Source organism: Camelina sativa, chromosome 7 (assembly GCF_030686135.1).
Source record: "Camelina sativa cultivar CO46 ecotype springtype chromosome 7, ASM3068613v1".
Lineage (NCBI taxonomy): Eukaryota > Viridiplantae > Streptophyta > Magnoliopsida > Brassicales > Brassicaceae > Camelina > Camelina sativa.
This window is the reverse complement of record NC_141886.1, coordinates 24,690,084-24,706,752: the sequence shown is the minus strand read 5'-3', so window position 1 is coordinate 24,706,752 and position 16,669 is coordinate 24,690,084. Positions and strand designations below refer to the sequence as shown.

The window sequence follows — 16,669 nt, the reverse complement described above, 5'->3', positions numbered from 1 at the left end:
GAATAATCTTCTCCCCCATCCTTCTCCTTCTTTCTACTCCTGTCCCCTTCACAGCATATTTATATTTTTATGAACTTAAGGTATCTATATATATACATTGTGATTAAACCCCTGTTTCATCAAACTACTTCATCTCTCAATCATTCAATAATCTTGAGGAGAGTTTGAATCTTTTGGTTGTTTCTGTAATAAAAAAAGAAAAGAAAAAACATGTCGTCTTCATCTCCAGCTATGCTTCAGAAATCGGATTCAATCGCTGATAAAATGCCTGATGCATTGAAACAAAGCCGGTACCATATGAAGAGATGTTTTGCCAGGTTTTTTTGAACTTTCAAAGATCACACTCTTTTGCTACAGTTTGATGCTATTTGGTTTTCTTAGTTATATGTTTGTGTGTGGAAAAAATGTTGTAGCTTTGTTGGAGGAGGAAAGAAGCTTATGAAGCGTGAGGATCTGATGAATGAGATAGAGAAATGTATAGAAGATAGCCGTGAACGCAGTAAGATCCTGGAGGGGCTGTTTGGCTACATTCTCACTTGTACTCAGGTAATGAACATCTTCATTGTCATTTTGCAATCAAACATGGTTTAGTTGCGTGTTTATGCGAGATCACGGTTTAATTTTCTCTGTTTTAACAACTCAGGAAGCGGCAGTGGTTCCACCATTTGTTGCATTAGCTGCAAGGCCAAATCCTGGTTTCTGGGAATATGTTAAGGTCAACTCTGGAGATTTAACAGTGGATGAAATCACAGCTACGGATTACTTAAAGCTCAAGGAATCTGTTTTCGATGAATCATGGTTAGTAAACAATCTACATATATAATGGCGTTTTGGCAATAGCCAGAGCAATATTGATCATCTGGTGTAATCGTTTATGACACATTTTATAGGTCTAAAGATGAAAATGCATTGGAAATAGACTTTGGAGCCATTGATTTCACCACTCCTCGGCTAAGTCTTTCTTCTTCAATTGGAAAGGGAGCTGATTACATCTCTAAGTTTATATCTTCTAAGCTTGGAGGCAAATCCGATAGACTAGAACCTTTGTTGAACTACTTGCTTCACCTTAATCATCACGGAGAGGTAATGTTTGAATAATTTTCTTGTTTCCATTTACATTTGTCTTCTTGAAAGTCTTATAGCTCATTAACAATGCTTTGTCTCTGCAGAATCTCATGATAAATGACGATCTCAGCACGGTTGCAAAGCTCAAGAAATCTCTGATGCTTGCCGTCATTGTAGTCTCGACTTACCCAAAACACACGCCTTATGAAACTTTTGCACACAGGTAAAAAACTGCTCAAATTAAACTAGACACATATCGGGTTTCTTTATCTTCCATGAGGAACCGGAACAAGGATCTAACTGAGAATTTACTTTCATAGGTTGAAGGAGATGGGATTCGAGAAAGGTTGGGGAGATACAGCAGAGAGAGTGAAAGAAACTATGGTTATGCTCTCAGAAGTTCTTGAAGCACCAGACAATGTGAAGCTAGATTTGCTCTTTAGCAGACTTCCCACAGTGTTCAACGTTGTGATATTCTCTGTCCACGGCTATTTTGGTCAGCAAGACGTGCTCGGATTACCAGATACCGGAGGCCAGGTTATTGCGAAAACAAATCTTCAGTTTTGTATTACCTCCTAAAATATGATATCTAATTAACAAAAAGAAACTTCATGGTTATATAAACCCTTTGTGTATTATGATTGTATAGGTTGTTTACATATTGGATCAAGTAAGAGCTTTGGAGGAAGAGCTTCTCACTCGAATTAACCAACAAGGCCTCGGATTCAAGCCTCAGATTCTTGTGGTGACACGGTTAATACCTGAAGCAAGAGGAACAAAGTGTGATCAAGAACTAGAAGCCATTGAAGGAACCAAGCATTCTCATATTCTCAGGGTTCCTTTTGTTACAGATAAAGGAATCCTCCGTCAATGGGTTTCTCGATTCGATATCTACCCTTACCTGGAGAGATTTACTCAGGTATGTTAATCATCTTTCTTTAGAAGATCTTCATATATTCTCAATGACTAAAGCAAACTAATAAAACTCCTGACAAATTGTTCGTATTTACAGGACGCAACGAGCAAGATTCTTCAACGCTTTGACTGCAAGCCTGACCTCATCATCGGAAACTACACAGATGGGAACTTGGTTGCATCTCTAATGGCCACCAAACTCGGTGTCACTCAGGGAACGATTGCTCATGCGTTGGAGAAGACAAAGTATGAAGATTCAGATGCGAAGTGGAAGGAACTAGATCCTAAATACCATTTCTCATGCCAGTTCACAGCTGATTTAATCGCAATGAATGTCACTGACTTCATCATTACCAGCACATATCAAGAAATCGCTGGAAGGTTCGTATTTTCTTGCATTAACATATACATAGAAGAGTCAAACTCATAAAACTAAAGTGCTCCTTTTGATTTGCAGCAAGGACAGGCCAGGACAGTATGAGAGTCACACTTCCTTCACAATGCCTGGTTTATGTAGAGTTGTCTCTGGCATTGACGTGTTTGATCCAAAGTTCAACATTGCTGCTCCTGGTGCGGATCAATCTGTATACTTCCCTTACACAGACAAGCAAAAACGATTTACCAAGTTTCATCCTTCTATACAAGAATTGCTTTACAATGAGAAAGACAATGCCGAACACATGTAAGTAGTCTAGTCTCATTGCAATTGAATTAGTCAACACTCAACAGTGGGACACCGTATGACTTACTAATTCTGCCTGTGTGGAAACAGGGGATATCTTGCGGTAAGAGAGAGACCGATCATATTCTCAATGGCGAGACTCGACACGGTGAAAAACATAACTGGTTTGGTTGAGTGGTATGGCAAAGACAAGAGACTTAGAGAGATGGCTAACCTTGTAGTCGTTGCTGGATTCTTTGACATGTCAAAATCTAATGACAGAGAAGAGAAAGCTGAGATCAAGAAAATGCATGATCTAATTGAAAAGTACAAGCTCAAGGGAAAATTCAGATGGATCGCTGCTCAAACCGATAGATACAGAAACAGTGAGCTCTACAGATGCATTGCTGATACAAAAGGAGTCTTTGTTCAACCTGCTTTGTATGAAGCTTTTGGCTTAACCGTTATCGAAGCCATGAACTGTGGACTCCCAACATTCGCAACGAACCAAGGTGGACCAGCGGAGATAATCGTTGATGGTGTCTCTGGTTTCCACATTGATCCCAACAATGGTGATGACTCTGTTAAGAAAATTGGAGATTTCTTCAGCAAATGCCGTACAGATGCTTTGTACTGGGATAGTATCTCTAAGGGTGGTCTCAAACGCATCTATGAGTTGTAAGTAAATCTAGAAACACAAATCTCATCAGTTATCACATTACATTGCTGATTCGTGGATTTGGTATCGTCTGTGCAGTTACACATGGAAGATTTATGCAGAGAAGCTGCTTAAAATGGGAAGCATTTATGGATTTTGGAGACAGGTGAACGAAGATCAAAAGAAAGCGAAGCAGAGATACATTGACATGCTCTACAATCTCCAGTTCAAACAATTGGTGAGTCTTTGATATGAAGATTACTATTGATGATAGCTAACAAAACTAACCTTTACATCCCTACTGTTTCTTGTAGACCAAGAAAGTGACAATCCCGGAAGATAAACCTCTGCCTTTGAGACTGGCTTCACTCCGTAACCTCCTTCCCAAAAAACCATCATCTCTTGGAGCAGGAAGTAAGCAGAAGGAAGTCACAGAAACCGAAAAGACGAAACAGAAAAGTAAAGATGGTCAAGAACCACAAGATGTAAAGGTCGGGGCAAGAGAAGTAAGAGAAGGGTTACTTGCAGCTGAAGCATCAGAGAGGATGAAGAAAGTTTTAGAAACTTCGGGAGAGAAACAGAAGGTAGAAAAGATGAAGATTGCGTACGGACAACAACAGAACCAAGGAGCTTCATCGGTTCGGAACTTGTTCTGGTCAGTTGTGGTTTGTCTATACATCTGTTACATTTTGAAGCAGAGGTTCTTTAGTGCTAACTCCGCTCAAGAGGATTAAGAAAGTCTACCTTGGATCGAATTAAAGTGAAAACAAAAAAAAACATTTGTAAAATCTGTAATGCATAAAACTACCATCGATGTAAAAATCATCAAGTAATAAAATTCATACATTTGGCTTACCAAACTGGCCCAACTGTATATATAAATTACACACGTGTATGTACTATGTGCATGTATTAATTATGAAAATTTGTTGAAGATGCATTTGAAATTAATTTCTTAAGACAATAAATAAAGTAATGAATCGGTCCATATGATAATTAAATTTGGGATAGAGCCATATGGAGCAAACGAAGGCAGAGACTGTATGTGAACTGTGGAAGGATCACTTTATTCAAGGTCCCAAAATTAAATGTGGTAAGATGGGAAATTTATATCAATGCTTTTAATTTGCTTTAATTTAAGACTATCTATTTAATTGCTTCCTTTTTCCAGACTAATGTAAATATTTTAGGAATAAAGTATAGACACATGAATGGTAAAATTAAATACGAAAGTGATAATAATATAAACAATTTAGATAAACTTTTATTTTTCTAAATGATTATCTCATCAATAACAAGAGAATTGTTGAATGATATATGATACAAATTCATTACACTACCTTCACTCACTACAAGAAAACAGGGCAACGACTACTGAATGATTAGTCCTTGAATAGTCGTTAAATGGTTTTCTGCGACTATTTAGCGACTAAACACTGTTGTAGCTGATACTTAGTCGCTAAATCAAATAGTCGTAATCTAGCAATAATATTACGATTATATAACGTTGTCATGATATTGTCGTCGCGTAGTCGTTAATTAGTTACTAAAATTGGCAACTAATTAATGACAATTTTACGATTATATAGGTAACAGTAGTTTAATAGTTGTAAAATTTAACGACTAATTAACTACTAATTTACGACTGATTGACCTTAATAAAACTTGGAAGTACTTCATCAATAGATTTATATTTACTTCAAGTTATAAGCATTTATAATCTCTAATAAATCCATGATACGTTTCTAAATCTAATACAGTATATCATCCAATAATGAAGACATAATACCAAATCAAGAAATTATGCAAATCAGTTTAATTGTGAGATTTTTTTTTTGTTGATAACAAGGTTATTATCAGCTACTGTATTCAGAATCGTTTGTTGATCGCATGCAACTTATTGAATTATTATTCTTTTTTTGTCAACGAAAAAGTTTTGAAAATATATTAAATTCACATTGTTGTCAAGGTTTTCAAGTTTCAACCATATTTCTTTCTTCAACAGGTTTCTAATTTCGAAACAGTTTTGACTTTAAGGGATCATTATGCACTTGGTAGTGAAAAGAGTTATAAAGACAGCGTGAGTACAGCCAAGATATCGAGACGATCCCAAAAGGCAAAAAGACGACAACTTAAAAAAATATATCTAAAAATAGCTAATTATAAAACATAACTCATTATATAAAAAAGCTATAAAAGTTGGTATATAGATTTTAAGTAGTGTATATGCTAATTAAACAGTCCCAAAAGATATGTAGTACTGAATTGAATAACGTGTGATTTTGCTAAATAGAGATATGATTAATTAAATCAGGAAATGGATATAAACTTATAAAGAAAACTGAAAATTAGTTGTCAAAAAAAAAAAAAAAAAAAAAGAAAACTGAAAATTAGTGGAACGGTTCACGCATTGATTATTTGTATTCAGTAAATAATCTTAACTATTTGCGATTTTGTCTAAATTATGACCCGGGGTTTTAATACAATGGAGATAAAGTTGGTTATTTTTTTTTTGTCTATGTCTAAAACTATATGATGCACAATTTTCAATTTTCCGTTACTATATGGCTTTTCTTGGTAGCATGATTTAAAAAAAAAAAATATTTACCATTGATGATGAGTAAGAAATCTTTGTTAAAACAATAATTACTAACTAGATATCCTTAAAATATTTATTATTTTGAGAAAGTTATATATACAAAAAAAATCCAGTTTTCTTTTTATTGTTGTTGAGAAAAAGTAAGAATCTATTAGTATAAAGTAATTTTTTTTGTTGTATATACACAAAGTAAATAAAAATGCCTAAAATTATACAGCTAAATCAATCTCATTATTTCTTTTTAAATGGTAAGAAATCTTTACTTGTTTAAAATACAATTAAAAATTGACTAAATGAGCAAGTAAAACTTGGGAAAAAGAGAAAAGAGAAAATATAAATAAAATAATAAAAAGAAGAAAGAATAGAAGAAAAGAAAATGAGATCAGCAAAATCCCAATAAAAAAGTTAAATTTTGTCATTATACTACAAGGGTGAGAGAGAGAGAACTTGGCCGGAGAAAGTGGATAAAGTTTTCTTTCTTTTTTTTTTTTATTATTTATCCAAACCTCCGTGTATTAACCCTTACCGGCGATATATAAATCAACCGGAACTCAAAGAAAGAGAGAGAGAGAGAGAGAGTTAGTTGTATAGACCAAACAAAAAGAAGAAGAAGAAGAAGGTTGGTTCGGTCCTCTCTCTCTCTTTTTCTCTCTCTCTCTCGGAGTATGGTGAGAGTACAACTTAGCAGTAATGGGGAGAGCAAGAGACTTTAAAACCCTCTCTGTTTCTCTCTCTCTTTCTTGAATTTTTTTTCTTTTTTTTTTTCCTCTGTCATCAAAAACAAACACCATTTAAAACCCCATCAGTTACGCCAATTTCGACAGGTTGGGAGAGAGAAAGAGAGAGAGGGTTTTTTGCGAATCTGTGTAATGAATGTTGAAGAAGCAACAAAAAGGGTTGGGAGAGCACTAATGGTGGCGGCTTAGGTGAGAGTGAAAGTCTTATTAGAGAGAGAGAGAGAGATCACTTTCTCTTTCTCTTTCTAGGGTGGCTCCTGTGTAGAAAGAACTAAGAGACGAGACATTATTACGGCTACAAAGAACCCATTTTTATTTTTAGTTTCCTCCCTAAATATCTTTTTAGTTGAAATTTTGGGGTTTGTGGATTTGTCGAAATTCCATTTTTGAAATCAATTTGTTGCCTAAACCGAACCTTTTCCCCTCCCGAAATCATCGCCTTTGCATCTTCTCTTTCAGATTCTCTTCCGTTTCGTTTTTCTTTTCATCTCTCTCTTGGGTGGGTGCATAAAAAGTTTGAACCTTTTTTTTTTGTGTTTCTCTGTTTGGGGGGGTTGTGTTAATGGCGACAGTGGTGTAAATGGTCCATTAGTAGTTTGTGGTTGGGTGAAAGTAAAGAGAACAAGTTTGTTAGCCTTATTAGAGATTAAAGAGTGTTTTATTACCGCTTTGTCTCTCGGCGTATATTAAAAAAAAACAAAGATGAGTTTTGTCGTCGGCGTCGGCGGAAGTGGGAGTGGAAGCGGCGGTGACGGTGGTGGTAGCCAACATCACGACGGCTCTGAAACTGATAGGAAGAAGAAACGTTATCATCGTCATACCGCTCAACAGATTCAACGCCTTGAATCGTACTACAATCTCCTTTTTTTTTTTTTTGTGTTTCTTGGTGAAATTATCTTTGTTCTGTTTTTGTAATCGTTGAATTATCGAAATTGTAGGAGTTTCAAGGAGTGTCCTCATCCTGATGAGAAGCAGAGGAATCAACTTAGCAGAGAATTGGGTTTGGCTCCTAGACAAATCAAGTTCTGGTTTCAGAACAGAAGAACTCAGCTTAAGGTTTTGTCTCTCTCTCTCTCTCACGCTCTCTTGAGTTTTGAAATGTAGTTCTGAATATGAAAGAAAGGATTTTGATTTTGGTTGTGGTAATGTTTTCCGTAGGCGCAACATGAGAGAGCTGATAACAGTGCACTAAAGGCAGAGAATGATAAGATTCGTTGCGAAAACATAGCCATTAGAGAAGCTCTCAAGCATGCTATATGCCCTAACTGTGGTGGTCCTCCTGTTAGTGAAGATCCTTACTTTGATGAACAAAAGCTTCGGATTGAAAATGCACATCTTAGAGAAGAGGTGAGTTTTGTTTTCTGCAGTTTTCATCGATATTAGCTTGATTCATAAACATCAGTTGATTGTAAAAAAATTTGATCTTTTGCACAGCTTGAAAGAATGTCCACCATTGCATCAAAGTACATGGGAAGACCTATATCCCAACTCTCGACATTACATCCAATGCACATCTCACCGTTGGATTTGTCAATGACTAGTTTAACTGGTTGTGGACCTTGTGGTCATGGTCCTTCACTTGATTTTGATCTTCTTCCAGGAAGTTCTATGTCTGTTAGTGGTCATAATAATCTTCAATCTCAGCCTAACTTGGCTATATCAGACATGGATAAGCCTCTTATGACCGACATTGCTTTGACTGCAATGGAAGAATTGCTTAGGCTTCTTCACACAAATGAACCACTGTGGACCAAAACAGATGGCTCCAGAGACATTCTTAATCTTGGAAGCTATGATAACATTTTTCCAAGATCAAGTAACAGAGGGAAGAACCATAACTTTCGAGTCGAGGCATCTAGGTCTTCTGGAATTGTTTTCATGAATGCTATGGCCCTTGTCGACATGTTCATGGATTGTGTAAGTAGCTGATACATCTCCAACATTATGTTTTTCACTATCGGTTGCAGCATTTCTGATTAAGTTTCTCTTTTTTAATCAGGTCAAGTGTGCAGAACTCTTTCCCTCAATCATTGCAGCTTCTAAAACACTTGCAGTGATCTCTTCAGGAATGGGAGGTACCCATGAGGGTGCATTACATTTGGTAAATTGATAGTAACTCTACTTGCTTTCTGATGCATCAAAAAGGATTCAGATTTCTTCATATATAATAATGACTTTGTTTTGGCTATATAGTTGTATGAAGAAATGGAAGTGCTTTCGCCATTGGTAGCAACACGTGAAATCTGCGAGCTACGGTATTGTCAGCAGATTGAACAAGGAAGCTGGATAGTTGTAAATGTCTCATATGATCTTCCTCAGTTTGTTTCTCACTCTCAGTCCTTTAGATTTCCATCTGGATGCTTGATTCAGGACATGTCCAATGGATACTCCAAGGTTAACACGTCTTTCTTCTTAATCCCTTCTGTCTACTAAGTTATGTTTTCATGTTAGGATATCCCCAAACTGATGAAGTATAAAACAGGTTACTTGGGTTGAACATATTGAAACCGAAGAAAAAGAACCAATTCATGAGCTATACAGAGAGATGATTCATGATGGGATTGCGTTTGGAGCTGAACGATGGCTTACTACTCTCCAGAGAATGTGTGAAAGATTCGCGTCTCTATCAGTACCAGCATCTTCATCCCGTGATCTCGGTGGAGGTGAAAACATTGAATAGACATTAGTGTGCATTGCTAAATCTCTTTATAAGTCCATGTAATAATTTTTTTAGCAACGTTTTTAGTGATTCCATCGCCGGAAGGGAAGAGAAGCATGATGAGACTTGCTCAGAGAATGATTAGCAACTACTGTTTAAGTGTAAGCAGATCCAACAACACACGCTCAACCGTTGTTTCTGAACTGAACGAAGTTGGAGTCCGTGTGACTGCACATAAGAGCCCTGAACCAAATGGCACAGTTCTCTGTGCAGCCACCACCTTCTGGCTTCCCAATTCTCCTCAAAATGTCTTCAATTTCCTCAAAGATGAAAGAACCCGTCCTCAGGTAACAAAAACAACACACTACCCAAAAGCTTCATAAGTAAAGAATCATCTAAAGTGTTTAAAATGTTTCTTTGTTGGTGGTTTGTATTAGTGGGATGTTCTTTCAAACGGTAACTCGGTGCATGAAGTTGCTCACATCTCAAACGGATCACATCCTGGTAACTGCATATCGGTGCTACGCGTAAGTCTCCTACTAAGTGATACAATTGTTTCCTCACATTTCAAGGTTTCTATGTAATGAAGTTTGCTTTTTTATTCTATTAGGCATCCAATGCATCACAAAGCAACAACATGCTAATTCTACAAGAAAGCTCAACAGACTCATCAGGAGCACTTGTGGTCTACAGTCCAGTGGATTTAGCAGCGTTAAACATAGCAATGAGTGCTGAAGATCCTTCATACATCCCGCTCTTGTCCTCAGGTTTCGCAATCTCACCAGATGGAAATGGCTCGACGTCTGAGCAAGGAGGAGGAGCATCGACGAGCTCAGGACGGTCATCATCAAATTCAAGCGGTTCGTTGATAACAGTAGGGTTTCAGATAATGGTAAGCAACTTACCGTCGGCAAAACTGAATATGGAGTCGGTGGAAACGGTTAATAACCTCATTGGAACTACTGTCCACCAAATTAAAACCGCCTTGAGCGGACCTACAGCTTGACACAAAATTAAAAGCTCTTCCTCTTTCTTCCGGGTGTCTCTATCTCTTCAATGATCAGAGAAGGGAATTAACTCTTCTTTTGCCTTCAATGCCAGAGAGAGAGAGAAGAAGCTCATTAACTCCAATTGTTCTGCTGCTTCTGTTGGTGCTGTTCCGTTCGTGGACAAACCTCATTAAACAACTTCTGTAAGAAAAAGAAAACAACAGCTGGATTCTTCTCTCTTCTTCATTTGCTTTTTTGTTTTTTTTTTGGGTTTTCTTTTTCTTGGTGGTGGTTATGAGATTTTTAGGGTCTTTTTTTTTTTAATTGTTTTTTATGCTTAGAAACTGGAAGTCAAGAACGCACCATGCAACTTTGACTTTCTTTGTATGGTTCGGGCATTGACTTCTGTTGCAAAGTTTTTTTTGTCCCTTTTTTATAATTGAAAGTGTTAAACTTTGTTCATTTATCCCATTAATGATCTATGGCTCTGCTTAATGATCCAAGAGTGTGTGTTTGTGTGTGTATGAATTATGAATTGATCTGAATGTTGTGTTGTTATGGGTGGAGATGGAGAGAGAGGTTAGGTGATGAAATCTGACAAGTTGATGACTTTTTTGAAAGTTAGAAAGAGAAGAACGAAAGAAGAAAACAAGAAAGAATTATAAATGCGATTTCTTTTGGTTGGTTCGCTGTGAAAGGAAATTGTTATCGTACGGACCATTAATAAAAAAAACCCCATAACTCTCACGTTGGATCCAAAATCTAATAATACAACTTTATGATCCCTCAAAACATATGGTGAAGAATCATGTCACGTCCCAAAATCTCCCTTTTGGACCCAAAACAATATATAGAGATCGAACGTGCGGCTCATTTGTTTTTATCATTTATCAATATATATTTCTTTCAAAAAGTTTAATGGTTTTACACTTTTGATTTGATTTGGGATGTAGTTGTGACTGGTGAGCCCCTTTCTCCTTATCAAACGTTCGGTTTTTGCTGTTGATAATAGTCTCTTTATATAGGGTTGATCCATGTATAGATATCGTAATAATGTATCAAATCAATATATATATAGTAAAGGTACTTTCTATCAAAATTAGGTTGTCCATGCCATGATGCCACTACAAGGACTACTTCACGTTACCACCAGTCTACTAGACACCTCTTATTCGAAGTATTTCAGAAAGAAAATAAACGAACAGATTATTATGGCATTTACTGTGAATTACTGAAGTAATGACTAGATTGTTAATTAAATCGATAGTTATGGGACTTAACTTTAAGGCTACAATGATGAAAAAAAAATCATAAATGACTTATAAAATTTTGAAATTAAATAGATATATTAAAAAAGTAACTGGGATATATGAAATAAATGACTTACTGGTGTGTAATGTGTTGCAACATAACATGTTTTCTATTAATTTTTGAAGAATTAGAAGGTCATTAACACAGATAAAATGCAAAATAAGTAATGGGCTAGAATATAGGCCCAAAACATTGGTTCATTGTAAAACCCAATGTAGAAGACAAAAGAAAAACCAACAAGAGACGGACGATCTTGCTGGAGAAGAAGCATACCAATTTCATCCTTCTTCGATCGTCATCTTCGTCTCTCTACTCCTAGAAAACGTAGGAACCCTAATCTCCTGAGATATTCTCACTGTTCATTAGTAGCAGAGACGAAGAATTAGATTACGGGATTTGAAGATCGAAGTAGAAACCGAAGACGATGGCAGGGAGAGAAGTTCGAGAATACACAAATCTGTCTGACCCTAAAGGTCTGACCTTTGATTGAATTTGGTTTCTGGGTATGTTTCATTGTAGGTTTCTCGAGAAACCCTTTTGAGTTTTGAGCTATGTGTTCTTTTTTTTTTGGGACTCTTCGTTGCAGATAAGAAATTAGGGAAGGGTAAGATTGATGATGAAGACGTCACATTCCAACGGATGGTTGCAAAGGTTAGCTCGTCGCCCTCTCCTCTAATACTTACCGAATCTTTCTTTTGAGAAATCTTTACTCTGCACAAATTGTAGGGTGAGAGCTTATCTCGCCATAGAAACTGAGTTCAATTCGTTTAAGCTCGTGGTTCTTTTGTTTCAGTAGCATTGAGTCAATATGTGCTTTTTACTGATTGTTTTGGTATAGCTATTAGTGAAGTTGTATAGATAGACATCTTTGTTAGCATTATTGGATATTGATGTGTTGTGAAGTGATTCTTGTGTTCGATTCTTTTTTTTGGGACGCGACTTTTTCTGATAACATGCCCCGGCAGGGATAACGGCCCCGCCACATTTTTCTGGTTGTTGCATTCAGATGCAAGAGGTTGCTGGTGAACGTGGAGGATATCTTCATGGGCGAGGCGGTACCAATCTCTCTCGCATTTTTCTCTCATTCTTTATAGTTGTTTCATGGCCATAATTCTTGAGTTTCTTGTAGCTTTAGACAGCGACGATTTACTTTATCTGAAAGAACAGATGGAAGCAGAGGAGGATGCTGAACGCCTTCTGAAACGAACTGAGAAACGGGCTTTTGCTGCCTTTAAAATATCCTTTTGATCACTGTGCCACCAGGGTTAAGTTATTGATATATATATGTCTGCCTAAACGTCTTTTAGATTTTTCTTGACCATATATTACAAAGCTGCAACCCAAGCTGATTCATCTCCAGCATCTGTTCCCTTGCCCCTTCGTGTTGAGCCCAAACCAAAGAGTGGTATCAGGTGACAAATCCCTCCCTTCCTTATTCAGACCATAAAATGTATTTTCACTCGGCAACCAACTGTTGTAGTTTTACAATGTGTTAGGCAGCAAGATTTGCTGAAAAAAGTTGTTGAGGTTAAACCTAAACGTCCAAAAGTCTCGGCAGCGTCAAGCCCAAGCTTATCTCCCCCTGTTAGAAGTGATAAAGGTCCAACGGTTCAGGGAGATAGGCAGAAAGAAGAAGCCAAGACAATGTTGAAGAAACCGGACAGACCAGAGGAGCAACCTGGCACAGACAGAAATGACGGTAAAGCAACCGAAAGCAATGGGCAAGGTCAAAATGCTTTGAAAGGCTTGTTGGGGTTAGCGTATGAGAGTTCAGATGAAGAAGACTGAGGACTGATGAACACTGAATAGGGTTTCTATCTTCTTTTAGTCTTCTCGTGTTTTGTTTTATCGTCTCCAAGTTGTTGGTATCGTCTCAAATCTTACAAGAGTTTAGCTTTAGGATTCAATACAGCTTTTGCCATCTAGCCCTGCACTTGTTGTAATTGTGAAAACCAAATGGGTTTGTTGAAGTTTGAAGAAGAGAATCTAATGAAGATGATTTCTAAAAGCATACGAGTTGTTGTTAGGTGTTCTTGGGTTTTACTATTGTTTAAATCTATAGAGCACTTGGATCTCAACAACTTTGCAGCACTATTATACGAATTTTGGGGTTATTTTACAGGGTATATACATCAATACAGAGATATACAGAGGTGGAGATTGTTGGTTCATTATTGATTCCGAGGAGCGTTGTCCCGTCTGTTCAACTGGATTTTGAAGCCATTCACTAGACGAGCTGAAGGGAAGAAGGAGATACGATCTTCCTTAAGTTGTGTCCACCTAAAAGATGCAACAAGAATGAATCAACTTTGGATTCAGACAAATCAAACCCCAGAAAGAAAACAGTTACTGACCTGTATGTGGTGATGAAGTAATGTAGAAAGAGGGCGATCTGAAGACGAGCCAGTTCTGCTCCTGGACAAAACCTAGTTCCTCCACCAAATGGGCAATAGAAAGGGCTCGTTCTCCAGTTCCTCTTTTGCTGCATTCACATCAATGAGTGTTAACTTCCAAAATGATACAAGGTTTAGATAGTAATACTTCAATGTCAAACACAAAGTAAAACCTGAGTTTCAGGGTCAAGCCATCTCCATGGATTGAAGGAGAGACTTTCCTTGTAATAGCTCTCGTCTAGGTGTACTGCCGACAGAAACGGAACCACGAAGCATCCCTTGGGAATAACATAATCTGCATAGGAGCCGGAAAGAGTTGATTTTTAGATCATGTTTCTACCTATATATACCGATAATCAAAGATGCTATTGCCTACCTTGGTATGAGACATCTTCTTTTGCCTCTCTCATTAGCCAGATTGCAATTCCCCCAAGTCTGAGTGTTTCATCTATTACCTGTTGAGAAATCAAGAACGATTTTAGTGAAGCTTAGTACCATCTGAGATCAGAAGCAGACCAGCTTCTTGAGCATCTTGATTTACTTACGCATTGAGTGAAGTCCATTGTCTTGTAATCTTGCCATGTTAGCATTCCACCTGCGAGCCTATCGTGTTCCTCCTGCTCATTTTGCAGAATGTTTTAGAAGGTAAATATAACCGAGAACCAAAAGGAACTAATCTGTTATCATTGAAGATGGTTTATACGTACCAGGAGTTGGGTCATGGCTTTAGGACAATGAGTGAGGAAGTAAACTGCAAACAACATTGTTTTCGCGGTGGTTTCATTTCCAGCAAAGAGAAGATTGATGATGAAATCTGCCATGGATTCGTTTGGTAAGCTTTCTTCTTCAAGCAATCTTCCAAGTACACCATTACCAGCAGTATCTGATGTTGCTTTGTTCTGCAGCCGCTTCCCTATTGTCTTGTTTATCTTTCTTATGATCTCCTTTCGTGCCTGAACAAGAAACATACAAAATCTCAAGCTCCAAAGCGACAAATCAACCATTGACTCAATGTTTTATTTTGGTTTATTTGAAACTTACTTTCATTGCTTTGTGGTATGTGAAACCAGGCAAGTCTATAGGAACAGAGAGACATCCATCAACAAAGTCAGAGAAAAGCTGAGACATTTCATTGACTTCTGATTCGCTCGACACACCAAGAAGTTGGTTAACCATAAGATGAATCGCAACCTGAAACACATAACCTAACAAAGATCAGAAATCAAGAAATTTCATAAAGGTTTCTTCTTCTTACCCTTCATATTCAATCACTTGCCTTTCTGCAGATATCTTGGAGAAGCACGACTTCACCGTCCTTGAAATTACTCAATGTCTGAAGCATCACCACGGGAATATCCTCAAGAAAATGAGTCTTTAGCTGGTCATGACGCATCATGCTCGATGCGATTGAGTGAAGGCGTCTCTGCTGATCACCATGCACCGTGATCACTCCATCTTTCCCGACCAAATCCCTGAAAGACTTTGGATAACTCGACTGAAACAGCTTGCCTTCGTTCTGCATTATGAACCGGTTAAACGCCGGGTCTGCTGAAACCACTGCCCATTTCCCGAACAAGCTACACGAAAATATCCTCCCATACCTGACTCAACAAAACAACTACAGTCAGACCTCTTGAGTGCTAATCTAAAAACAGAACATAACAAAACAGAGCATAGCATTCATGAAAGATCAACAAGAAGATATATTTTTTTTATAAATGTTTTCCGGAGAAAAGAAACGAACTTTTTAATTTGTTGATCGACGAAGCTGGAGGGATGAGAACCGGAGACGGCGTTGAGCCAAGCGAAGGTGTCTCCGATTAAAGGCCATCCTCTGCTTCCCGGAGGCAGCGTGTAAGGCTCTCTTCTCTTTCGTCTCGCTATTCCCGCGAGGAAGAAGATGATGATGAAGGCAAGAAATGTGGTTGACGCAGCAGCAGAGAGAAACCAATAGGATTCTCCTGAAAATTCCGCCATTAAAATTAAAACCCCTTGTTTCTTCTGTCTCGGTGTGTGTGGAGAGTTCGTGGAGAGTTTTATATATAGGTTTTTACAGCTAAGACTGCAGAACAAGTAAGCAGCGACTGAGGAAAAAAAATTGAAAAAATAAACTAAAAGGAGGTGATAATGTTAAGCATTATTAAAAAAAGAGAGTCGTCGTTGTAGTGTTGCGAAGGTTGCTTTGACCTCAAGTAGACTTTTTTGGTTAACGTGACGGTGAAGGAATCATGAGGGTAAGGTCAAACTTTATAGAGCCACTAAAAAACGAGTCAAAAAAGTATGGTTCGGACTTAGGAGCCACCTAATGGCTAAATAATGCTTCTGATAGGGCTCGATATCACATAAGTGCCACGACGAGACTTCGTGAGCCGCATCAAAAACCACGCGTTTTATAAAGCATATAAATGGTCTTGGGGTTTTTAATTACAACCTATATTAGTATATTGCAAAAAAACATTTAAAAAGTGTTACATGTTTCTTTTTTCCTTGACTTATAGACCAAAAAAATTGCGTAGTATGCGTGTGAAGGAAATGTAAGAAATGATTATTATAACACAATTGGCATCACGGAGCCAGTAGAAGCCAGCTAAGACAATCTTGGCCTCTAGGGAAAAGCCTCCGAGTCTATCGGAGACTCCTGACTTGTTGCTTAATCATACTGTTACACGCTTCACTGTCTAC

General features: G+C 37.6%; 4 protein-coding genes across 9 annotated transcripts; 3 read left to right on the top strand and 1 right to left on the bottom strand.

Annotated features, from left to right (window-relative positions):
- The first annotated feature begins 84 nt into the window (after nucleotides 1-84).
- Nucleotides 85-4,154, top strand: LOC104702036 (sucrose synthase 6). The gene is made up of 12 exons (XM_010417839.3): nucleotides 85-317; nucleotides 414-546; nucleotides 644-798; nucleotides 891-1,083; nucleotides 1,170-1,288; nucleotides 1,386-1,602; nucleotides 1,715-1,984; nucleotides 2,078-2,361; nucleotides 2,438-2,662; nucleotides 2,753-3,319; nucleotides 3,399-3,537; nucleotides 3,614-4,154. Exons 1-12 carry the CDS (start codon nucleotides 211-213, stop codon nucleotides 4,031-4,033), a joined length of 2,829 nt encoding a protein of 942 aa, XP_010416141.1. The 5' UTR covers nucleotides 85-210; the 3' UTR covers nucleotides 4,034-4,154.
- A 2,111-nt stretch (nucleotides 4,155-6,265) lies between these two features.
- On the top strand, nucleotides 6,266-10,786 carry LOC104702034 (homeobox-leucine zipper protein HDG11-like). Its single transcript, XM_010417833.3, has 10 exons — nucleotides 6,266-7,483; nucleotides 7,574-7,691; nucleotides 7,794-7,982; nucleotides 8,070-8,552; nucleotides 8,635-8,736; nucleotides 8,829-9,029; nucleotides 9,118-9,298; nucleotides 9,382-9,641; nucleotides 9,732-9,821; nucleotides 9,905-10,786. The coding sequence occupies exons 1-10, from the start codon at nucleotides 7,338-7,340 to the stop codon at nucleotides 10,298-10,300; spliced, it is 2,166 nt and encodes a 721-aa protein (XP_010416135.1). The 5' UTR covers nucleotides 6,266-7,337; the 3' UTR covers nucleotides 10,301-10,786.
- Nucleotides 10,787-11,734: 948 nt separating this feature from the next.
- LOC104702030 (ankyrin repeat protein) lies at nucleotides 11,735-13,602 on the top strand. Of its 6 annotated transcripts, none has more exons than XM_010417831.3 (6): nucleotides 11,735-12,067; nucleotides 12,181-12,245; nucleotides 12,601-12,649; nucleotides 12,730-12,830; nucleotides 12,924-13,006; nucleotides 13,091-13,602. In XM_010417831.3, exons 1-6 carry the CDS (start codon nucleotides 12,019-12,021, stop codon nucleotides 13,380-13,382), a joined length of 639 nt encoding a protein of 212 aa, XP_010416133.1. In that variant the 5' UTR covers nucleotides 11,735-12,018; the 3' UTR covers nucleotides 13,383-13,602. The 6 variants fall into 6 exon arrangements, with proteins under 6 accessions (XP_010416133.1, XP_010416132.1, XP_087315333.1 ...); XM_010417830.3 differs by having other exon boundaries at nucleotides 12,724-12,830; XM_087459207.1 differs by having other exon boundaries at nucleotides 12,724-12,831; nucleotides 12,925-13,006; nucleotides 13,095-13,602.
- Nucleotides 13,603-13,666: 64 nt separating this feature from the next.
- Nucleotides 13,667-16,262, bottom strand: LOC104702032 (abietadienol/abietadienal oxidase-like). The gene is made up of 9 exons (XM_019227794.2): nucleotides 15,732-16,262; nucleotides 15,264-15,588; nucleotides 15,029-15,178; nucleotides 14,695-14,940; nucleotides 14,533-14,604; nucleotides 14,364-14,442; nucleotides 14,161-14,282; nucleotides 13,949-14,076; nucleotides 13,667-13,874 (listed from the first exon to the last, which is right to left on the bottom strand). The coding sequence occupies exons 1-9, from the start codon at nucleotides 15,962-15,964 to the stop codon at nucleotides 13,766-13,768; spliced, it is 1,464 nt and encodes a 487-aa protein (XP_019083339.2). The 5' UTR covers nucleotides 15,965-16,262; the 3' UTR covers nucleotides 13,667-13,765.
- Between the last annotated feature and the right edge of the window lie 407 nt (nucleotides 16,263-16,669).